Source organism: Canis lupus, chromosome 28 (genome assembly GCF_011100685.1).
Source record: "Canis lupus familiaris isolate Mischka breed German Shepherd chromosome 28, alternate assembly UU_Cfam_GSD_1.0, whole genome shotgun sequence".
NCBI lineage: Eukaryota > Metazoa > Chordata > Mammalia > Carnivora > Canidae > Canis > Canis lupus.
This window is the reverse complement of record NC_049249.1, coordinates 27759109-27780888: the sequence shown is the minus strand read 5'-3', so window position 1 is coordinate 27780888 and position 21780 is coordinate 27759109. Positions and strand designations below refer to the sequence as shown.

General features: G+C 39.6%; 1 protein-coding gene across 3 annotated transcripts in view; it reads left to right on the top strand.

The window, feature by feature from the left end:
* The window catches only part of SHTN1 (shootin 1), a 95061-nt gene that overhangs the window by 36908 nt on the left and 36373 nt on the right, over positions 1-21780 (top strand). For all 3 annotated transcript variants that reach the window (XM_038578912.1, XM_038578913.1, XM_038578914.1), the window contains 6 exons: positions 1703-1800; positions 3869-3950; positions 7541-7635; positions 12666-12812; positions 15577-15730; positions 17845-17944. In XM_038578912.1, the coding sequence (XP_038434840.1) occupies positions 1703-1800; positions 3869-3950; positions 7541-7635; positions 12666-12812; positions 15577-15730; positions 17845-17944 (676 nt within the window). The remainder of the gene's footprint in view (positions 1-1702; positions 1801-3868; positions 3951-7540; positions 7636-12665; positions 12813-15576; positions 15731-17844; positions 17945-21780) is intronic.

The following is a 21780-nucleotide window of genomic DNA, read 5'->3' as shown; positions in this document are numbered from 1 at the left end:
GATAAAAACATATTTAGCCAGTGCCTCCTATTTGTTGGTTCCTTTTTGGAATCTTTGGGGAAGATTCCTCCCCACGTTGTGGAGTCTCTGCCCTCAGAGGATTCCTCATCTGATTCAGACACTGAATTGTGAGCAGTATGCAGTGTCCAACATAAACACTGTTAGACAACTGATGTGTTGAAACGTGAGGTGTAGTATCGCATGGTACCACTAGTAAATACACTTCAATTTTATTTATGTTTTTATATATATATATACACACACACACACACACATGATTATATGTACATACTGTTTATATTAAAGATGTAGGAAAGCAGTCTGAAGCTCAATAACTTTTAGGGCATTTTTGCATTAGGCGTATGCCAGAAGCAATACTTGTCAGCTTGTCGGCATAGATAAAACTTCAGTTGGAAGTAGAGAGAAGTATAAGAAAACCCTCTTTATCTGGCCCTCCACCCCCTTAACCTAAGACAAAATAACATTTGTGTTGGTGGAGAGGGAGAAGTTGACAGGATTTTCCTTTGTCCGTAATCCTCCCCTTCTCTTAGGTCTTGGATGCGATAGTCCGTCATTTCTTCCTTCAGGATTAGGCTAGCCGTTGGAGAAAGTGATTTTGATAGAAGTGTCTGAGAACTCCTCCAGGCCGGGTTCCTGTAAATGTTTGATTCAATTTATAAATAACCTCAGAGAATTTTTTTTTTAACTGTCCTTGGAGAGGGTAAGAAATTGAAAGCAGGTAAAACCTGAATAGCAAAACTGGAGTCCTTGGGCATCAATTTAAGACTATGCTAATCTGTATAATATATATATTTTAAAAGATTTATTTATTTGAGAGAACAAGAATGAGCAAGGGGAAGGGCAGAGGAAAAGGATCCTCAAGCACACTCCCCACTGAGTATGGAGCCTGACTCCAGCAATTCCAGGACCCTGAGATCATGATCTGAGCCAAAATCAAGAGTCGGACACTCAATCGACTGCCCAGTTGCCCTTCTGTGTATGTTTTTTACTGTTTCAGTGGTGAAAGTAACTTTGATCTACCACCAGAAGCTCTTGCACTTAATGGTTGCTAATTTTTTCATTTTCGTAATAAGAGTTTTTGTTAAATTCCAACAGTAAAAAATATGTAATAAATTAAGAAACAGAATACCAACAACTTTGGAGAGAAAATTACTAGAATTAACCCTTTTTCAAATAGGTTATATTTTGAGTCTGTTCAAATAATGTTTGAGTGCTATAAATTGGCAGCAGGTCAGGATTTTTTTCTGCCAATTATCAACTGCCCCATTGTTTATTACATTTTATTGTGACAAGAGCCCATGGCCATTTTAAAATAAATAGGAAATTAATACAATGCCTTAATTTGTTTTGCTGAAATCTTAAAACATTTTACTTCTAAAATGCCAGAGAGTTTTCTAAAATACGAGCTTGCTAGAATGCAGAGAAAACATGATCTGGTACATTTAATAACACAGTGAGATAGTGTGATATAAGATTATTAATAACTTTGGCTGCATGTAGGGGCACAGAAGTGAGATTTCCATCATTCTCTGCTTCTTCATTTTACTTTTATCTGGTAAGTAACCTTGACCATAAGCTACGCAGGGACTGGCATATCCAGTTCTTTTACAAAATTGATTCTTTTAAAAATAAGTTTTATTTATATTGTTTCCCTCCTTTTATTTTTTCTTTCAAAATGCAGAACTTCGAGATCAAATTGTATCGGTTCAGGAAGAGAAGAAGATATTAGCGATTGAATTGGAAAATCTCAAGAGCAAACTTGTAGAAGTAATGGAAGAAGTATGTATCTTAGGCCAGGAAAGCAAGACTTTTGGTGTTTTTAGGGTGTTTGGAGACCGGCTCAGTTAAAAAATTGATGTTGGGTTAATTTCAGACGTGAGAACCATGTACCAATTTTGATCTTCTCTTCTATCTCTATTTCAAATATACAAAAGGTGTAGAAAATAAGATCATAAACATTCATACACTCACTACCTAGCTCAGTAAATAAAGCATCAAAATCGCAAGAAGTGTTCCTGTTATCCCCATATTTCATTATGTGAGGCAAATTTGAAAGAATAATACCTGCAGTTTGAGTTATCTACTTTATTGCTGCTGCTGAAGACATATTTTGCTTCTCCATCGGATAGTTGGCTCAGTTGGGAAGGGTCCTCTTGTGTACCTCCAACATAAGCATATGTGATAGATGGCAAAATGGGTTCAAGTGGGTGTTCAGAGAAACTTTTAATTTTTCCTTTTGAATGGTCTTTAAGAACAGGAGCCCATAATTGCCTTTCTTGGCACGATGCTTCCAGGAACTGCGTTTGAGATCATGATTTAACTTGTGTCCGTGGTTCCCAGATTCCACATCCCAAGCTTTCAGACCCATCCCTCAGGTGACTTACAAGTAATGCTGAGGCATCGATCGAGGCGTTGATCCCTTCAAGTGAGCGGCCTTATCTAGCTACCTCAGTTTGTGTACTTATCTTATTTTCATAAGAACCATAATGAGAGAAAGGTTGAGAGGTAGTGTCCATTAATTTCAGCCTTGGTCGTATTTACTTCCTGTGGCAGAGCATCCTAATGAATGGGCAGGAGGTTGATGATACTTAGGAAGTGGCACTCCTGTTGGAGAGTTACCAGTTACTAATTCAAACCAAAACCAAAAATAGAGCTTATACTGAAACAACCAGTTCACAGGCTCTCTGGCATGCTGGTGGGTTCAGAGTCCTTCTCCAGGACCATTATCTTAGTTTGTTTCTTGACTGTAACCTTAAGAAAGAGACAAACACATTTTGATGCACTCTCTTCCTCAATTATGGTTATTTACTGATCATCCTGTCGCCTTCCCACATAGAGATGTTAGTGGAAGCCCTTTCTGAAGTACTTTTATTATTACTATTTTAGACATATGAAAAGTATAAAAAACAAAATAATGAAGATCTGGGTGTCTACTATCTAGCTTAATACACAGTCTTGAAAACCCCGGTATCATTCTCCCAAACTGCGTTCTTCTCACTCCTTGCCCTGTTTCCCAGCATTCTGAATTTGGTTTTTGTCATCCAGTACATGTATCTCCTTACATTTCTTGCTATAATACATGGTACTTTGAGTGTTTTTAAATTATGTAAATGTACTTGATTTTTATTTTTGCTTTAAAAAAAATTTTATTTTAAGTAGGCTCCACATCCAGTGTAGGGCTTGAACTCATGACGTTGGGATCATGAGTCAGATGCTCCACTGACTGAGCCAGCCAGGCACCCCATACCTGCTTTTTAAAATTCAGTATTGTGCATGTGAGATTTATCCACTTTGATACATATAACTTTACATTATTTTTTTGAACAGTCCTGTGATATTCTCTTCCTATTGATTGATACCAAAAATTTCTCAGAAGTATAAGTTTTTTGGGGAGGATTTTCATGTGTGCTTTATTTAAGCCAGAAGTCATCAAAGTTTAAAGTATTTTTCATTTAAAAAATTCATATGTGTTTTACTTAAGCTAAAAGTTATCAGAGTTTGAAATTACTATTAAGATTGAGTATTGGATCTCTGCATGATTAGTGTATTTTTTCTGGGTGCTTTCTAGTTGGATTTTTGCATTAAAAATATCTTTACAGGGTTAGGGACCAGTGCCGTTTAGAATTTGTAAATAAGTTTTCTACCAAAGGTACATCCTAACTTAAGTAGTTACCTTTGAAACCTTAAGAAGAACATTAATAAAAGCCCAACACAGTAAAGCCAATTACTGCTTTAAATGATAAAACTTTATGTTGAATGTTGAACAGCAGTTTGTGTACCACACATCACCCTATGTCGTGTTTTACAATGTTGGGTGTTTTCTTCCCTTACAATCTCACATTTTTAGGTAAATAAAGTTAAACAAGAAAAAGATGTTTTAAATTCAGAAGTTCTTGAACAGAGAAGAGTCTTAGAAAAATGCAATAGAGGTAGGTGTTTCTAGTCTTTTTTTTTCTCAGCTATGTACGTAATTTATTTGGTTTACATACATTTTATGTTGTTTTATACCTCTGCCTAAAGAGTCTTGTAACAAGAATATCCTTGTATTGGTTTTCCTGATTTCTAGCCTAGAGTCTCTCTCTCTCTTTCTGGTTATTTTATCACCCAACTTCAGAGTATTGGGATTTCTAAGTGCTTTTCACTTGAGCAACTTACGGCCCACTTCAAACCAAAACAGTGTTCTATCTACATATACTCTGGGACCATAGCATTATTGGCTCTTCCCTCAATATATATGGAGTTGGAAGGTTGTTTTTAATCCAGAAGAGATTAGGATATCTACATGGATACATGCAACATGATATGAAAAAATTTTAAATAAAGAGAATATAGAAAATGAGGCAGAGCAAAAGTAAGATTAAATATTGATACACAACGTTGCTTGCCAGCTGTGAGGTCCTGCGCATTCCTGCCCGTGTGCAGTGAAGTCTGGCTCTGAGCTGTCCCGTAAGAGATTCATGATCATTTCTGTGAATCATATGAAAATGAACCTCTTGATCACGAGAAGCACACCTGGTCTCATGGGGGGGAAGGAATTTTCTCCAAAGGCTACCACCAGAGAAAACGGAATCCTTGTTTTAAAACGTGGCATCAGGTCTCACGGGGGCTGGTTTCCACACCCCCTGCTTCAGGACAAGCGAATGATGCCAGGGGGCGCTTCTGCAAACACAGTTCTGAGCCGGGGGCATCTCCTGTACTTTTTTTTTTTAATTGATTTTTTTTTTTTATGTCCTGTACTTTCTGTTCTTCCCTGCCCCCCCCCCCTTCATCTACTCTCTTTTCTAGTTCAGAAGCTGCAACACTGAAAGGAAACCTTCCAGCCTTCCCTGTTGTTACTGGTGCTAGTCCTCTACCTTTGGGTCCCGAATTGAGATTTTTGAATAAATAAAGGACCTGGCATTTCAGTGTGGGAGATACGGTAGATTGTGACATGTCAGGGCAGCCAGGGGGGGCTCAGTGGTTTAGCACCGCCTTCTGCCCAGGGCGTGATCCTGGAGGCCCGGGATCGAGTCCCACGTCGGGCTCCCTGCATGGAGCCTGCTTCTCCCTCTGCCTGTGTCTCTGCCTCTCTCTCTGTGCTTCTCATTAATAAATAAAATCTTAAAAAAAAAAAAAAGATTGTGACATGTCTCAGCTCGTTCCACACTTAAGAAGATAGAAACGGGTCTTGATGCGTGGTGCTAGAAACAGACAGTTCTGCAGAGGGCAACCGCGTGGATCTCGCCTTCAGAGAGCCCGCTCTCTAGGAAGAGAGAGAGATTATGTAACTAAATGGGTGATGAGGACCAACCACATTTCTTTCAGAATCCAAGTCGAAAGGGCCAGGACAGGTGAAAATTCACTTTTTTCTTTTCTTTTCTTTTCTTTTCTTCTTCTTCTTCTTCTTCTTTTTTTTTTTTTTTTTTTTTTTTTGTGACGTTCAAGACTGAGAAAAGAGAGTCAGTTGTGTTGCCCAGGCCTCCAGATAGTCATAGTCGTCTTTGTTTTCTTCATGAAATTTCTTTTTTTAAATAGGTTTGAAAATCATTGGGCTCTCGGGGACCTGTAATTCACATCACAAACCACCACTTACATTGCTTTGCTGGAGTAAGAGTATTCGTCTTTCCTCTGAGAAAGCAGTAGATTTACAAGACACAGAGCTTGAAATTCTATGTCATTACCCAGCAAACCGGTCCTTAGTCAGTTAGGACTGAAGTGTCCTGGCGGAACATTGTGTGAAAGCAGCCATTAAGAGTGCCTTTTTAAAGATTTTATTGATATGACTCAGCTCAGGATTGAAAGTGCCTTGCAGAGGCAGATGGAGAGGCCAGTGTGATACCTACCTGTGTTGTGCCTAATTTCTAACAGCATCATCACTCCCTCGAGCCTGTCTATAGCGTTAAATGGGCCACAGAACATCAGAAAGTAGTAAAGATTTCGTGTTCTCTTATTTGACAAGACCTTCCCTTTGAAAATTTCTGCCCTACATTGATTCTTTAATTCAGAGCTCTGACTCGGCCTGAATGGATCTAGGGCTGTTTCTCTTTGTAAACATGGAAGATGCTTAAAAATAACACACAAACATATATATATATGCATATGTATTTTTCTTTTTCTTCAGGTAGTATACGTTTTGGTGGAAAGCATAAATTCAAATAGGAAAAGGAAAAAAAATCTCAATATTTACAGTCCAAATAAGCACTATTGACATCGTATATATTCTTCCAACCTTAAGAAAACCACACACACACACACACACACACACACACGGTAAATAGTTTGTTAAGTGTGTTCATAACATTTATGGATGATGGGAAGTATCAGCACAAGAAATAACTCTTTAGCTCTTGGCACTTTACAGGTCCCTGAACATCAATCTCTACTTGTACCCCTTCCTCCCTCGGATTTTTATCATTGCTTTTATTTACAGTCCTACCAAGTATGTCTGTATCTCTTACCAGCATGTTGATTGATTTTACATGTTTTTGAACTTTATATTAATGGTATCACTTTGCATATGTCTCTGTGCAGTTTTCTGTGTCTCTGAGATCTGTTCCTGCTAAAGGGCTCTGCTGTGGTATGTTGACTTTCCTGCTGTATAGGATGCCATTCAGTGTCTATACCAGAATTCACTGATCCAGTGTCCTGTTGGTGGATGTTTGAGTTTTTTTTTTTCCACTTTTTTGCTATTCTGAGTCATGCGGCTACAGAAATTCTTTTACATGCCTCCTGGTGCACGTGTTCAAGAGTTTCACTAAGATAATAGCCAAATGTAAAAGTTTATCTTCAGTGCCAGCACATGATGCCGGATTGCTTTTTTAAGTAGATTTCCACTCCTGTTACCAGTGTGTTTGTTCCCATCGTTCTGTATCCTCTCCAAACTTGGTGTAACTCTACTTCTTGACTTTTGCAGTTCTTTCTTTGGTGAGTATAAAAAGGTGCCTGTGTTTTTACTTTCCATTTCTCTGATTACTAGTGAAGGTACGTATCTTTCTGCACATTCACTGGCCTTTCACAGGTTTCCTCTTCTGTGAAGTGCCATGTCAATGTGTTTTGTGTCTGCAGCTTGTAAAAAACAGAAATGAACTCATTTAAAAATATATATATCATGAATGTCTTTTGGTCCCATAAATATGCTTTTTACAGTGTCATTTCAATGGCAGAATCGTGTTTCGTATACGTACCATACTTTCCTGGTTCTGCCTCTGAGACCATCTGGACCATTCACTGTTATTAGCAGTGATGCCAAGACCATTCTTGCAGCTTCATCGCTGGACATGTTCATGATTTATATTCTCTCGGGGGAATCAGTATGTTCCCAAAAGTGGGATTGTCGAGTCAGAGGGCATGAGTGGTTCTAGGTTTTTGATTAACATTGCCAAGCTGCCCTGCAAAATGGTTTGATCCATTTATATTCCAAGCAGCAATGGATGAGGGCGCTTGTATGCTGGTACAAAGAATCCTTTCAACACTGTTTTTCATCCAGATTCCTGACCGTCTGTGTGGTGTTTTGTCCGTTTCTTTTCCTTGTCTTCCTAAGTGTCCATGCTAGCAGTAGAAGAGTATGAGGAGATGCAAGTAAACTTGGAACTGGAGAAGGATCTTCGAAAGAAAGCAGAGTCATTTGCACAAGAGGTAAGTGTCCAGAGACCTAGTTTTAAATTTTTATTTCTGAGAGGACTTTGTAGATGACATATCAAAATATGTTTTGAAGCTGACTAAGAACTTACCACCTAGAATTAAGGGAGGCCAGCTGTGGAATAATGTTATGTTCATTGAACCTGAAGATTTGGGTTCAGATTTGGCTGTGTCAAACAGTCACTCATGTGACCTGAGAGCAGCCCTTAGCCTCGTTGGGGCTTCACTTTCACCATCTCTAAAATGCGTGATGCTACCAGTCCAGCCATGTGGATTTTGAAATCAAACAGCATGATCTTTCAAAAGGGTTTTGTACAATAAAATGCTGCATAGGGGAAAGAAATGACATTTAGGGTTACCTGCAAACTTGTGATGGGGAGTCCAGCTGGAGTATAGGATTTCTGTACATTTCAGTAGCCTTAGGAATCTAGGTGACATCTCCAAATACCATCTCAAATAACAGTATCATGGTGTTAGTTTTTCTCCTCACCTACTAGATGGTGATCTTATTATTCTAGTTGATTCTTCCACTTGCTATGGAGCATTGCCATATACATCCATTATTGTAGCCTTTCACCAGAGTAACACTCTTCCTCTCCTGTTAGAGATAAGCTTTGAGTTTCTCATGTTTCAGCTTCCCTTTGTTGACATGTTGTTGCTGGGTATTCTTGCCCCTAGGGCTGGTTTACATGGAAATGATGAGGCACCAGTTGGCTGAACTGTAACAGCTCAAGGATGTTGCTGGTCTGAGATTTCCATCATGTCTAAGTATCTTGAATCTGCATGCACACTGCAGGTTGAGAAGGAAAGTAGCTAAGGAAATGTAAAACACACGTAGGTAGAAGTATCCAAGGTGCAGAAGGAAGACAAAGCATGGGGTTATGGGAATGACATTTAGAAATCAGATCATGGTTTTGTTCAGGAGTCTTTCTGCATGTGAATGTAGCTGTGCTAGCAATGAACTGTGTGAAAGCTTTAGGCCAAGAAGATGTGATTTGAAATATTCCGATTCATTTTATTCAGAGAGTTTAATGAAAGGTGAGTAAAAATTGTCCTCTTATTACTTGGAAGAAAGAAGAAAAGAATTGAAGTGTGTCAGAGTCCCTTGGAAAAGCTGCAGCAACATAAACAGTAGAGGGGAGGGAGACTGGGGATAATGTGAAGATGCCTCCACCGTAAAACTGAAAGGGTGGGCTTGTTTTGACCCAAATGCCGGGGTCTTATTTTGAGAGACATTTTCAGTTTTCTATCGGTTGTTTGTGGAGTGACGTTAGAAAACAAAGCAGCTCAAAGATAACTTGAAGGCCATGCAGTAGCAGAGAAGATAGATAGAAGAAGCAAGATTCTGCAAAGAATATGAAAATGAATGCTTGACTCTGTCCTTCACCTGGTAGTGATTGGTGGAAACGGCGATGCTGACGTGTGACCTCGGCACAAGGGGATGGAGGTGTGGCAGGCCGGTCGCACTCCTCTTCTGGGTAGCATCAGGATTTGCAAGGGTGCTTAGTGGTTTTACAGCATCTAGATTCTATCTACACAGTAGTGAGAAGAAATTTTTTAAGATTTTATTTTTTAAAGTAATCCCTGCACTCAATGTGGAGCTTGAGTACAACCCCAAGATTGAGAGTTGCATGCTTTACTGACTCTAGCAGCCAGGGCACCCCAGAAACTGTTCTTTATTTATTTTATTATTTTTATTATTTTTTAAAGATTTTATTTATTTATTCATGAGAGACACAGACAGAGAGAGGCAGAGACACAGGCAGAGGGAGAAGCAGGCTCCACGCAAGGAGCCGGATGTGGGACTTGATCCCGTGACTCCAGGATCACGACCTGGGCCAAAGGCAGGCGCTAAACCGCTGAGCCACCCAGGGATCCCCAGAAACTGTTCTTTAAAATAAAGTTGGATTAAAACCCATATACCTTCTTCTATGTATGGTTTGCAGATTCATAGCTGCTTTTTTTTTTTTTAAGATGTATTTATTTATTTGAGAAAGAGAGCATGCACATGAGTGAGAGGAGGGCAGAGGGAGACTCCATGCTGAGCGTAAAGCCCAGGATAGGGTGAGGGTGGGTGGGGAGGGTTCCATCTCAGGACCTTTAACATATGACCTGAGTGGAAATCAAGAGTCAGATGCTTAACCAACTAAGCCAGCCAGGCACCCCAATTCTCAACTTTTAAACAGATGACTACTGCTAAAAGGTGCAGGACTTGGTTTAACGAGAGAAGTGCCAGTCTTGCATTTTGGTTTTTAGTGCATCAGTGAACATCTTCATAAACCAGACACTGTGCTGTTGGGAATATGATGGTGACGAATGCAACATCATCCATCATCATCAGCCCCTTTGGAGCTTACAGTCTGGAGCCCTAAAATTCATTTTTTTTAAGGATGTTATTCATTTACTCATGAGAGACATAGAGAGAGAGAGAGGCAGAGACATAGGCAGAGGGAGAAGCAGGCTACCTGTGGGGAGCCCAGTGAGGGACTCAATCCCATGACCTAGGATCATGCCCTGAACTGAAGGCAGATGCTCACTGAGCCATCCAGCCATCCCAGAATTCAATATTTTAAATTAATTTACTTTATATTTTTAATTATAAAAGGAGTGTGTATACCTTGTAAAAAATACAAACAGTTCCCAAATGTGCAGTTTTCTTGGTTGGAGGATACCTCATGGATCTTCCAACAGCATGGATACCTCCTTCAAATGTGTAGGGTGGATATGCTGTGAGACTGTTTTGTAATAAGTCCTATTTGCACTAGACAATGCAGATGACATTTTAATAATCTTTCAGAAAGAATGAATTCTATATTAATGACATAAGATTTTTTTCTCTCTTTCATTCTGTGAAAAGATTTATGAAATCTCTCTGAAATTCTGACACTCATGTCATTTGTGTGATAAGAGACCACCTCCCTAACCCTAGATATCAGGTTCTTACCATAGTTCAAAGCCAAATTCACTACTGTTTGGTAACTAAATTTTCTTTAAGCACATCTTTAGAAGGTGTTATATAGAATATTTCATGTGAATGTATTAAGGTCTAGAAAAGGTAGTCTAATGAGTATTTTTTTCAAGTTACCATGGCTATCCAAGGAATTTCTTTCCTATATGCTCTTTTCATCTTTTACTATTTAGGAATGGTTACAGGGTTTTGTGAAAGAAATTCATATTATTAACATCGCCAAGACATAATCATCACTCTCTTCTTTCTAAAATAACCAAGTTAAATTGTTTGTAATCATGTAAAGTTGAACAAGTTTTCCTGAGTGCGCATAGAGAAGAGGAACTGTCACTTTTTTCCAAGTGAAAACCGGAGCTCAGAGAAGCAGTGCAGTGAGGGACTCAGTTGTGCCCTGACAATGGCCTGAGCCCAGTACTGTTTGACTGCTGAGTTCACCGTCCCCGCCTTGGTTGCCCACACTGACGCTGCCCTTCGGCTTGCTCTTGGCCTCTGGACACTCTTGGAGAAAGGTCCTCGCTCGCTGGGAAGCCAGAGGACTCACTGAGTCCAGCTGCTATTTGCAGGCCTCCTTGTTAGCTAGTTGAGGCTAAGACCCTGGTAAGGGACCCCAGCCAAGTTAAATTGTAGGAGGGGAAAGATGTATTTAAGATGACTGCAATAGTAATAGTAAATAGAAATAGCTTGTTTCAATTATACCATTGGTTTCAGATATCAGATACTAGATGAGATATGGATGAAATATGGATGACTCTTCCCTGGAGTGTGGATGCTCCCAGTCTCACTGTCCTCGAGCTTAGCACCTGTGCGTGCACACACACACATTCCCCCTAAGCCTTCTTACACAGAAAGCCTCAGGTGGAAGAAGAATATGAAATATGGGCCTTATTTCAGAGTTTATAAAATATGTGTAGAATCATCTACTGGCTAACTGGTATAGGGTATTAAGGAAAAGAAGTAACAGGTTAATAGAAAATAATGTATTAAGAAATGTGAGCTTGTAAAGGCTAAATGAATAATAATATAAGTGTATCGCATCTTTTTTACCCTCCTGACTGTTAACTACTTTCATCACTGGGGAAAAGCTAATTGGCGTAAACCAAAACACATTAGGTTTGTAAATACCAGAGGAAGGAGGTTAGCCAGGTGATTAAGAGCTTTGACTTTTAAATCAGACAGATCTCAGTTTAGATCCTGGTTTTGCTATCTCCATGTATTTTTGGGAAAGTCACTTTATCCCTTTGAACCTCACTTACCTTATTAGTAAGAATGGGATAATAATAGTATCTACTTGACAGTGTTATTCTAAGGATTAGACGATGTGTTATATGTAAAATCATCATCGTGTCTATCACATAGTGCTAGTCAGTGTTAGCTATTCAAACCGCAAGTGTTTAATTCATAGGACTGATGTAAGGATTAAAATAATAAGTATAAAATATTTAGCAGAGTACCTGAGGTAAGACAAGTTCTTGGTCAATACCAGCCTGTATCAAAAAAAAAAAAAAAAAAAAAAAAAAAAAAAAAAATACCAGCCTGTATCAATACCAGCCTGTACCATAGTATTAATGTATTTTTTTTAAAGGAAGAGATTTTTTTTTTTTTAAGATTTTTAACTTATTTACTCATGAGAGACACAGAGAGAGGCAGAGACATAGGCAAAGGGAGAAGAGGCTTTATGTGGGGAGCCCAATGCAGAACTTGATCCCAGGACTCCAGGATCATGACCTTAGCCAAGGGCAGACACTCAACCACTGAGCCACCCAGGTGCCCCAGTATTAATGTATTTTAAGACAATAATAAAACTTTAAAAACTGAAGCATAGGACACAATTATTACATACATGCCTCATTGGGGCAAGGGTGAAGGTCCTTGAAGATTGCATGAAAGTTATGTATGAAATCATAACGATCATTACTTCTAAAAATGTAATACTGTACAATTCAGAAATTGCCTTTAACTTTTCAATAAAAATTCCACGTACTTTCCTGTTGCTTTGCTTTCAGTTGAGGAGATACGTGAGATTGATTGGCATGTACATTTTTGTAATTAACTCTTGCAGATGTTCATTGAACAGAACAAGCTAAAGAGGCAAAGCCACCTTCTGCTGCAGAGCTCTGCTCCTGACCAGCAGCTTTTGAAAGCTTTAGAAGAAAATGCAAAACTCATCCAGCAACTTGAAGAAGAGAGAATTCAGCATCAGAAAAAGGTAACAGATTTTCTTCTGGTGTCTTAATAACAGCCACAGACAGGAGAGGGCTAAGTCTGGTCACTTAAAGCCCCCTCGTTGGTCTTAGTAAATCTTTCTGGTTTTTCTGCTTTTTTAGAAAAAAGTAACTACCAAATGAACTTAATTTAGTGCCCAATTTATAGTGCACTATGTGGACTTCATTGTGGTCTTTAACCTATCCAAAGGTCTGAAGAAGCAAAGGAAAGAGAGAGAATTTAAAAAGACCATGCATAGTGCACGGAATGCACAATTGGGACATCTGTGAGTCGAATGTGTATTGGGGACTGCATACACAGGGAGCCTGCGTTCGTCTCCGAGAACTTACGAGAAGGCACAAGTGTTACTAAAAGAGGGAGGAAAGGAAAAGTCCATCGTTAGGGGTAATTGCTTGCTTAGAAAAAATTTCTGATTTTGTGAACCTCCACAAATGTATATGTTTAAAGACTTCCTAAGTGGTTATTTTATTTTGTTTGAGTGGAACTATTCCAGCTGACACAGCCCACCTTTGTGCGCCAGGCAGAAAAGGTAGTTGTTGTGGTAGGTGAGAGAGGAGGCGGGAGGGGAGGAGGCAGAGAGGTGGAACAGAGGCTTTGAAGTGAAGGAAACCACTTAAGAAAAATTACATCAATATTTATACTACTTACAGTACACCTCGTTTGTGAAGAAAAGGCTGTTGGCTGCTATTTATCACCTGTCAAAGTCTCTTTAAGCAATAATATTGACATTTAACCCTCGGAAGTTTCTGAAGTTTTTACAAAGTTGGTCCTGAGGCAGAGCGGATTTTTATTTTCCCCTCAGTAAGAAATGTTGGTGTATGCACAGGACCTCCAGATGAGTAGCTGGGAGCAGTGATTGCCCCTGGAAAGAGGACTAGGGAGGAGAGATTTTCCTCTTTCCTTCTATCTTCCTTCCTTCCTTCCTCCCTCCCTTCCTTCCTCCCATTCCTTATTCCCTCCTTCCTTCCTTCTCCTTTCTTTCCCTTCCTTTCTCTTCTTTCCTTCTTCTCTCCCTCTTTCCCTCCCTCCTTCTTTCCTCCCTCCCTTTCCTCCTTCTTTCCTCCCTTCCTTCTTTCCCTCCGTCCTTTCCCTTCCTTTCCTTTCTTCCTTCTTCCCTTCCTCCCTCCCTCCCTCCCTTCCTTCTTGTCCCCACAAACAGGGATTATCATTTCAAATAAAGAATAAAGGAATACTTATTTTTATGTAGCTCAAGCTAAAATTTTTCAGTTCTGAAAAACCTTAGTAGTAGTAGTTAACCCGTTTAGTAAACCACACAGGTCTAGAACCTCCTGAGTTGAACTGAGGTATGGGGCTCCATCGTTGGCTGTGTGCCTTGTTGGGGTAGGCGGAGCAAGTACCTGATGCTGAAGATTGGCTGAAAGTTGTAAATTGTTCCCATCAGTACTTCTAAGACTGTTAGACTGAACTGTGTAATCTTTCCTGGGGCGGTGGTGGTGGTTTAAATGGTTCTTACCTGCCTGTAAGTTCCCCTGCAGATTCTCCAGCTGTCTTTTAAACACCGTGTTGTTTCTATGGTGATAAAAACAATATACGTTTCTTCTCATAATTGGATGTTGAAAATACAGTACAAGTTAAAGAAGAAATTAAGATTGCCCAAGAATTCCATATTTTGGTACCTATCCAAACTTTACACAAATGGTTAAATGGTTAATTTTATGAATGTATGTACCATGCATACTGTTCTTCAACCTGATTTGTTTTTAGTTGGTAACATATCATCCCATGTTAGCATATAGTGAGCTTTGTGATTTTATTTTTATTTTTTAAAAACTTACATGTTTATTTTAGAGAAAGAGAACACACGTGGAGGGGCAAAGGGAGAGACTCTCAAGCAGACTCCATGCTCAACACGAAGCCCTATGAGGGTTCAGTCTCACAACCTGAGCTCATGACCTGAGCTGAAGCCAAGAGTAGAATGATCAATCAGCTGCACCACCTAGGTGCTCCAACTATATGATTTTAAATGGTTGTATAGTATTTTAGTTAGTGAATATACCATGATTTATTAAATCCATAATATTGGTGGATATTTAACTTATTTTCAATACTTTCCTGTTACAAGGAACACTGGTGAATAATGTAAATACTTGTCTTACTATTTCTTTTTTTGAGAGAGAGAAAACCTGTGAGTGGGGTGGCGGGGGTGGGACAGAGGGAGAGGGAGAGAATCTTAAGCATATTCCATACAGGGCTTGATCTCACCACCTTGAGGTCATGACCTGAGCTGAAATCAAGAATCCTCAGATGCTTGACCAACTGAGCCACCCAGGTGCCCCCTTACTATTTCTTTAAAGCAAGTTCTAAAAGCAGTGTTGCTGAATCAAACCATCTTTCCATTTGCTTTCTCGCTTTCTTTCCTTTTTTAAGGTTTTTGATACTTGTTACTGAATTATCCCCCTAAAGGTTCTTTTTCATGCTACCTGAATTTTCTCTTGAAAATGAGTATGAGGTAGTAATCTGTTTTAAATGAATCTCTTAGGTATTATTTTACCTTTTCGACCCATGTTTCAACACATAATTATCTGGGACATTTGTCTTCAATAAATTTATATTGGTTTAAATAGCTGGCATTTTCAATTATCATCTGTACTCCAGAATTTGCATGGTTTTTAAGATGGATTGGTAATCTCTTTGCTGTGACTTGCAAAGTAAAGGGAAACTGATCTTTCCCCCTTTAATTTTCCTTGACAAAGGCAAAGCTGTCAATGTCTGTTTATGAATTACAGGTGAAAGACTTAGAAGAGCAGCTAGAAAACGCAGCACTCCACAGAGAGATACGCAGCCTCAAACAGCAGCTGGGGCTTCTGGAAGAGGATAAAAGAGAACTGGAATTGAAATACCAGAATTCGGAGGAGAGAGCCAGAGATTTAAAGCATTCTGGTAAAAGTGTCCAGTGGGCCACTGTGTCTGAGTAGTCTGTGAATCCCCTGTGCCCAGCACAAAACCCAGCCCATAGCTAGTCCAGAATGCTTGGCTGAATGCTATAGGGGAATATCAAAATCGCTTCAGTAGAGTGGCCACTGTACTCCAGGGATTCACAAGCATGTAAAACTCTGTGGACTGAGAGCATGTGCAGGCCTCCCATGAAGAATGGAGAGACAAAGATACTGCTCATCTGACCAACATTTCGGCATTTCTCAGGGCTTCAGATGGGACAGATAGAAGTATTTATTTTGATCATTTTAGGGAGTGGTTTTTTTTTTTCCCCCTTTCCTTTTTTAGAGAGAGAGAGAGAGAGATGGAGAGAGAGAATCCCAAACAAGCTCCATTCCCAGCACAGAGCCCAACTTGGGGCTCGGTCTCACCACTCTGAGATCGTGACCTGAGCCAAAGTCAGGAGTCAAATGCTTACTTGACTGCACCACCCAGACGTCCCTTAGGGAGCATTTTTAAAAAGAATTAAACTTTTAAGGTTCATACAGCCCTCGTTTGTGGTCTAATTATACCCATGAACTAATACTTTCAGTGTCACACCTAACAATAAAATGGGCAACAATATGTATATTAAGTGGAAAAACTTTTAAAACACCAGGGGATATTTAAATCAAAGGATTTATTCATTCAGTTCCAGAAGGCTTGACAGGAATGTGTGAATTGGATTATTACACAGGGATAAGTAATAAGTAATAAGTTTCTGTTGGAAGGTAGGTGATTTAAGGAGGCAGGTTGTTCCCTTTTATAACAGCTTCAGTATTCACTGGAGATATTTTTGGTTAATTTTATACTAGAATTTTGAAATCCGTATAGAAGAACCTGGTAGGCCTTTTCTCCCCTTTAAAAAATATTCAATGCTTTCTAACCCGCAATGAAAATGAATTGCAATTTACTTCTTAAAAAATTGATCTAAAATTAAGATTCCATTCTTTTTAAGTGACTATCCAGGCAGCCTATGGCCAGAGCCATGTTTTTTATTGATAGAAGGGGCAGACACTAGAGATAACCTGAGATTCAGTTTCGAGTATGTTTTATTTAGTATCTGCTGTGTGTATAGCCAGCCTTACCCTAGGGTACTATAAGAAATCTAGAAGGAAAGAAACCACGCCTTTTGTCCTTGAGGAACTCACACTCTCTTTGGAGAGCCAGACACACACTTATAACTAGAGGACTCTTGGCTGTCCGAGAGCATAGCCCACACTGCTTATTTAAAGTGTTGAGCATAGAAACAAACAGGCAAGCTCATTGGGGGTGCAGTTACTCATGAAGAGAGGAAAGGCTGGGGTCAGCAGGTGCCGTTCCTGAGTGCAAACAGTATTCAGTACCTAGAGCCTATTGGAACCTGTCTTAGAGGTATTTGTGTCTGCGATATACATTGAAGTTGAGCTCCTTGAACTCAAAACTGTATCTTGAACAGCTTTGAGCATGAACCCGTTCACACTGTTGGGCTAAAATACCTGCTCCATTAAGGATGTGAATAAATTGAGGGGATAAATTATATTTCCAGAATCCTCCTTCAAAAGAGCAAAAAGGTTCTGAAGTGACAGTGTCTGAGTCTGGTCAAAATCAAGAACTCTGGGATTTGCAATTTTTGAAGGAAATTAGGTGGAGGAGGAAATTATGTTATTAAGATTCATTACTAAATGTCATCTTTAAAATTAATTCCTGGTCTATACATTTTAAAAGTCAAGTATTCACAATTTCTTAGTGTTCTGGGTAATACATGCCATTGTTAACAAATATTTCTTCAGCCTACTCGATCCCTGCTTCCCACCCATCCAGCTATTGTCCTGATTTTTTTTTCCTTTCCACAGTTGTATATACAGCAACAAGACAGTGACGTTTTCTTGTAAGCTGTGTAAGGCCTCCCGTGCATTAGTGGTAGCAGCCGGATGATGAAAAGGTTAAGCCGTTCTGCAGTTTCATACTGAGATTTCTAACTTTGCCTTAATACAAAGGACTTGATTTTGAAAGAGGTTATGTTTTCTCCTTTGTGTGGGTAAAAGGTGCTAAGTTGCTTGTTTCAGCTCTCTTCTTCTGAATGCTTACTCTCCGTGCAGTTGATGAACTCCAGAAACGGGTGAACCAGTCTGAGAACTCTGTACCTCCGCCACCTCCTCCTCCACCGCCGCTTCCCCCTCCTCCTCCCAACCCTATCCGGTAAGCACATGCAGGGGGACTGCTCTGCATCATGTCTTTCCCCGTCAGAGAACTGGAAGTGTATGCTAGAGGTGTCCCTTCTTAAAAAACAGAACCAAAACTATTGTCTTAGATTGCATCATTAGAAGGAGGGGTCGGAAAAACTCTGAAACATACCAGCCAGGATTTCTCCCAGAAATATTTTCTCTCTTTATCTCTTCCTCTCTCTCTCTCTCTTTCTCTCTTAGATTTTATTAATTTGTGAGAGACAGGCAGAGACACAGGCAGAGGGAGAAGCAGGCTCCCTGCAAGGAGCCTAGTGCGAGACTCGATCCCATGACCTTAAGCGGAAGGCAGACCCTCAACTGCCTGAGCCACCCAGGCATCCCTCTCAGAAAATTTTCTAAAGTCCAATGTGTCACTTCCTTCTTGTAATACATATAGAAAAGGCCCAAGAAACACCTGGCAGAAACATTCTTGTGGCCTTCCATGTCCTTCTGCTACCGATGTTCAGATTACATGTGGATGTTCCAAACCCAGGAGCTGGAGATTTGTTTAAAAAGTTAGATACTTCAGTATTAAGATTTCAGCCCATGATGTTAGGATTTCCTTTAAGTGGAAGACCAAGGAATTTTGAACTTTTCCTGGATGTTTTAATTGTTTTTATCTTTCCTTACCCTAATTTGAATTTGAAAAGCCTTGGTTTGTTCATTTACTTTAAAAATAAAAGTACTAAACGAAACAAAAACTTACCAGTACTAATTGTTACACACTAATAATTAAACTCAAAGTGCTAATTACGTTTTATCCCTAACCTCATATTTAAACCTTTAATAATGCTGAGAGAAGAATCTTCCATAAGAAGAAGAAATTATGTTTACGTTCTTGTGACAGGGAATCCTATATGCAGATAAGAATTCACTTTTTCTGAAGCCTGGGGTGACTCGGTGGTTTTGAGTGCCTGAATCAAGCACAGTACACCCCAGGAAGCCTAGAGGCAAGATTTGCCTCCTTTGTGGTTCTTCATTCCACCGTCCAGAATTACAGAAGACACAACCTGCTTGCCACTGTGACAACTTACTTCCTTGTGTCCTGATGTTAGCTGCGTCTGTATAATTTATTCTTGAACAAATGGACTTTAAAATTTGGCTAGATTTTCTTTTTTTTTTTTTTTACCTTTCATTAACTCATGCAATTTGTTTAATCCTTTCACACAGGGCCATTTATTCGTACTTTGCACCTTTGCCGATGCATGTGAATAGAATGAGTAGCATGTTCCTCCCACATGACTATGAAAATGGGACTTTGCCTTTTAAAAAGGATTCTCATTAGTTTTTCTTACTGAGGAGGGTAGGACATAATCTACTTTAAGCCATTGAAGTAGTTGAGGCAAAATAATTTTTACACGTGATTGATGGAAGAGTCCATTGAAAGAATTTCAGGTATTTTAAATTCTTTCTGTCCTGGGTAGCTAAATCCGTTGGAGATATTCTGAATGTGACATTTAAAACAAGAAATTCATCACTTAGCTCTTTTTCTAAGGTGTAGAATTTTGTGCTGATAATAAAGGTCACTACTGTGTATGAGGAGGGAGAGCTATTAAAATTGCGATTATAGTCTTGCCGTTGGCCTTTAATTTTTAGTCTCACAAGCCTGGAAACCTTTGGAATTAAAAGTAAAGTATAACCTAAATAGGATATTTTTCCAAAGAGCACTTTATAGTTTTACTGAGAAATGAATGTAGGATTCAGACTGTGTATATCTAAAGCATGAACTCTTATAAGGCCCTTTGAAGAAATTTTCGTTGAATAACATGAACAATTTTTATTTTAAGATGAATTTAAGTAGTATAAGATATAATTTCTCAGAAAGAGATTTCTTTTTCTTTTCTTTTTTTTCCTTTTTTTCTTTTTGGAGTTAGGAGTACTTTCTTGTCAAAGAAATACATTTGCATATCTATTGAGTTTCAATGGACTCTGAATCCACTAATCAAGATTTTCTAACTTTGGTCCTGAGCCACATTTGTTTTGCACTAACATAAATCATAGATAGAAATGAAAACCGGAAGAAAAAAAAAAGACTAGTACCTGCTCTTTTGCCCCAGGGGACAGGTGGGAGAGAGGAGTTGGAGGAAGAAGGTAGACCTTGGTCATGTTGTACCAGCCATAGCGAACACCGGGTAAATCCTGGGCAGGCATGGCTCACGAGGGGGTGGTAGAGTGTATTGGTATATTAGGGTTCTCCAGAGACACGGAAGTAGTAGGGGTGTGTGTATGTACATATGTACATACTTATGTATATATTGTGTGCATTCACATACAAGGTTTATTCTAAGGAATTAGTTCACAGGGTTATGGACTATGGCAAATCCCAGGGTGAGTCAAAAAGCTGGAGCCCAGGGAAAGCCTATGATATGGTCTCAGTCTGCACTTGAGCAGTCCAGACCCAGGAAGAGGTAGTGTTTCAAATCCAGAAGGAGGGAAAAGAAGATGTCCTGATTTTAAGCTAGTCAGGCAGGGGGAATTTTGTTTTACTTGGGGAAGGGTCATGCTTTTGTTTTATTCAGGCCTTCAGCTGATTGTATGAGGCCCACCCACATTAGAATAGTCTGCTTTACATGGGCTATTTATTTATTTATAAAAAATATTTTATTTATTCATGAGAGACACAGAAAGAGAGAGAGAGAGAGGCAGAGACACAGGCAGAGGGAGAAGCATACTCCATGCAGGGAGCCCGATGTGGGACTTGATCTCGTGTCTCCAGGATCACACCCTGGGCTGAAGGCGGTGCTAAACCACTGATCCACCTGGGCTGCCCTGGGCTAGCAATTTAAATGTTGATCTTATCCAGAACTCGCACAGAAACACCCAGAATAGTGTTGGACCACATACCTGAATATCCCATGATCCAGTCAGGCTGACTCATAACTTTAACCATCACAGTGGGTGTGAGGCACACTTATTAAAGAATTCCAAGGTAAATATTTTCCACCAAACTGTTCCATTTCTGGAGACTCTTGCCTGAAGCTTTTATCCATTCAGCTGAACTGGCTCTGAAGTGGGGCAATTTTAGCCAGAGTTTGAATTATGGGTCCCAGGTATCTCGTCTTGGTCTTCTGATCTGTCCTGTGGGACCTGCTCTATCTGTAGTCACAGAGGACTCTTTTAAAAAATATTATTACAGATGATTTTTCTCTGGGCACCATATGGGTTTCCAGCTTATACCTCAGTTCTGAACAGTGAAAGCACTTTCTCTCATCTATTTAGGTGGTTTTAGTGATGAATGTAGATTTTTGACTTTATATATGTAAACATATACAAATATTCCGAGCAGTACAAATATTCCTGCTTTGTCATCTTTATGTATGATAGTACAGCACTGAACATTTTAGAATCTGTGGTGGGTTCACCTGCAAAGTGTTGTGAGAGGGTAAGATGAGGCCCTCAACTGGGCAGCGCCACCCTACCTACTGGGGAACGTTAACCTGTAGACCTCGACTAGTCCTGCCTTCAGTGACAGAATGGGGAGAAGGAGCAAATAAAGTTTGCGTTGTTTCATTTCTCCCAGCTTCTGGAATAAAATGTGCTTGTCGGTAAGTTCTAGAAATCTCACAGGGTAGAGCAGAATGTAGTGCTTTCTTGTTCAGTGTGTTTGGGAATTTTAAGAAAAGGCAGGTAAAGAGGGGATTAATAATCTAAAGGCAGAAGTAAGAGGTGAAAAATTAAGAAACACTGAGTTGTTCTCTACTCAGCCAGATATTGCTGTTTGAATCCAGGTGCCCCTTTTTCTAGAGTCAGCATTATGCTTTGCCTGTTTGGCTTCCTCAGGACTGACTGTATTTGGTCAAATCCAGTTTG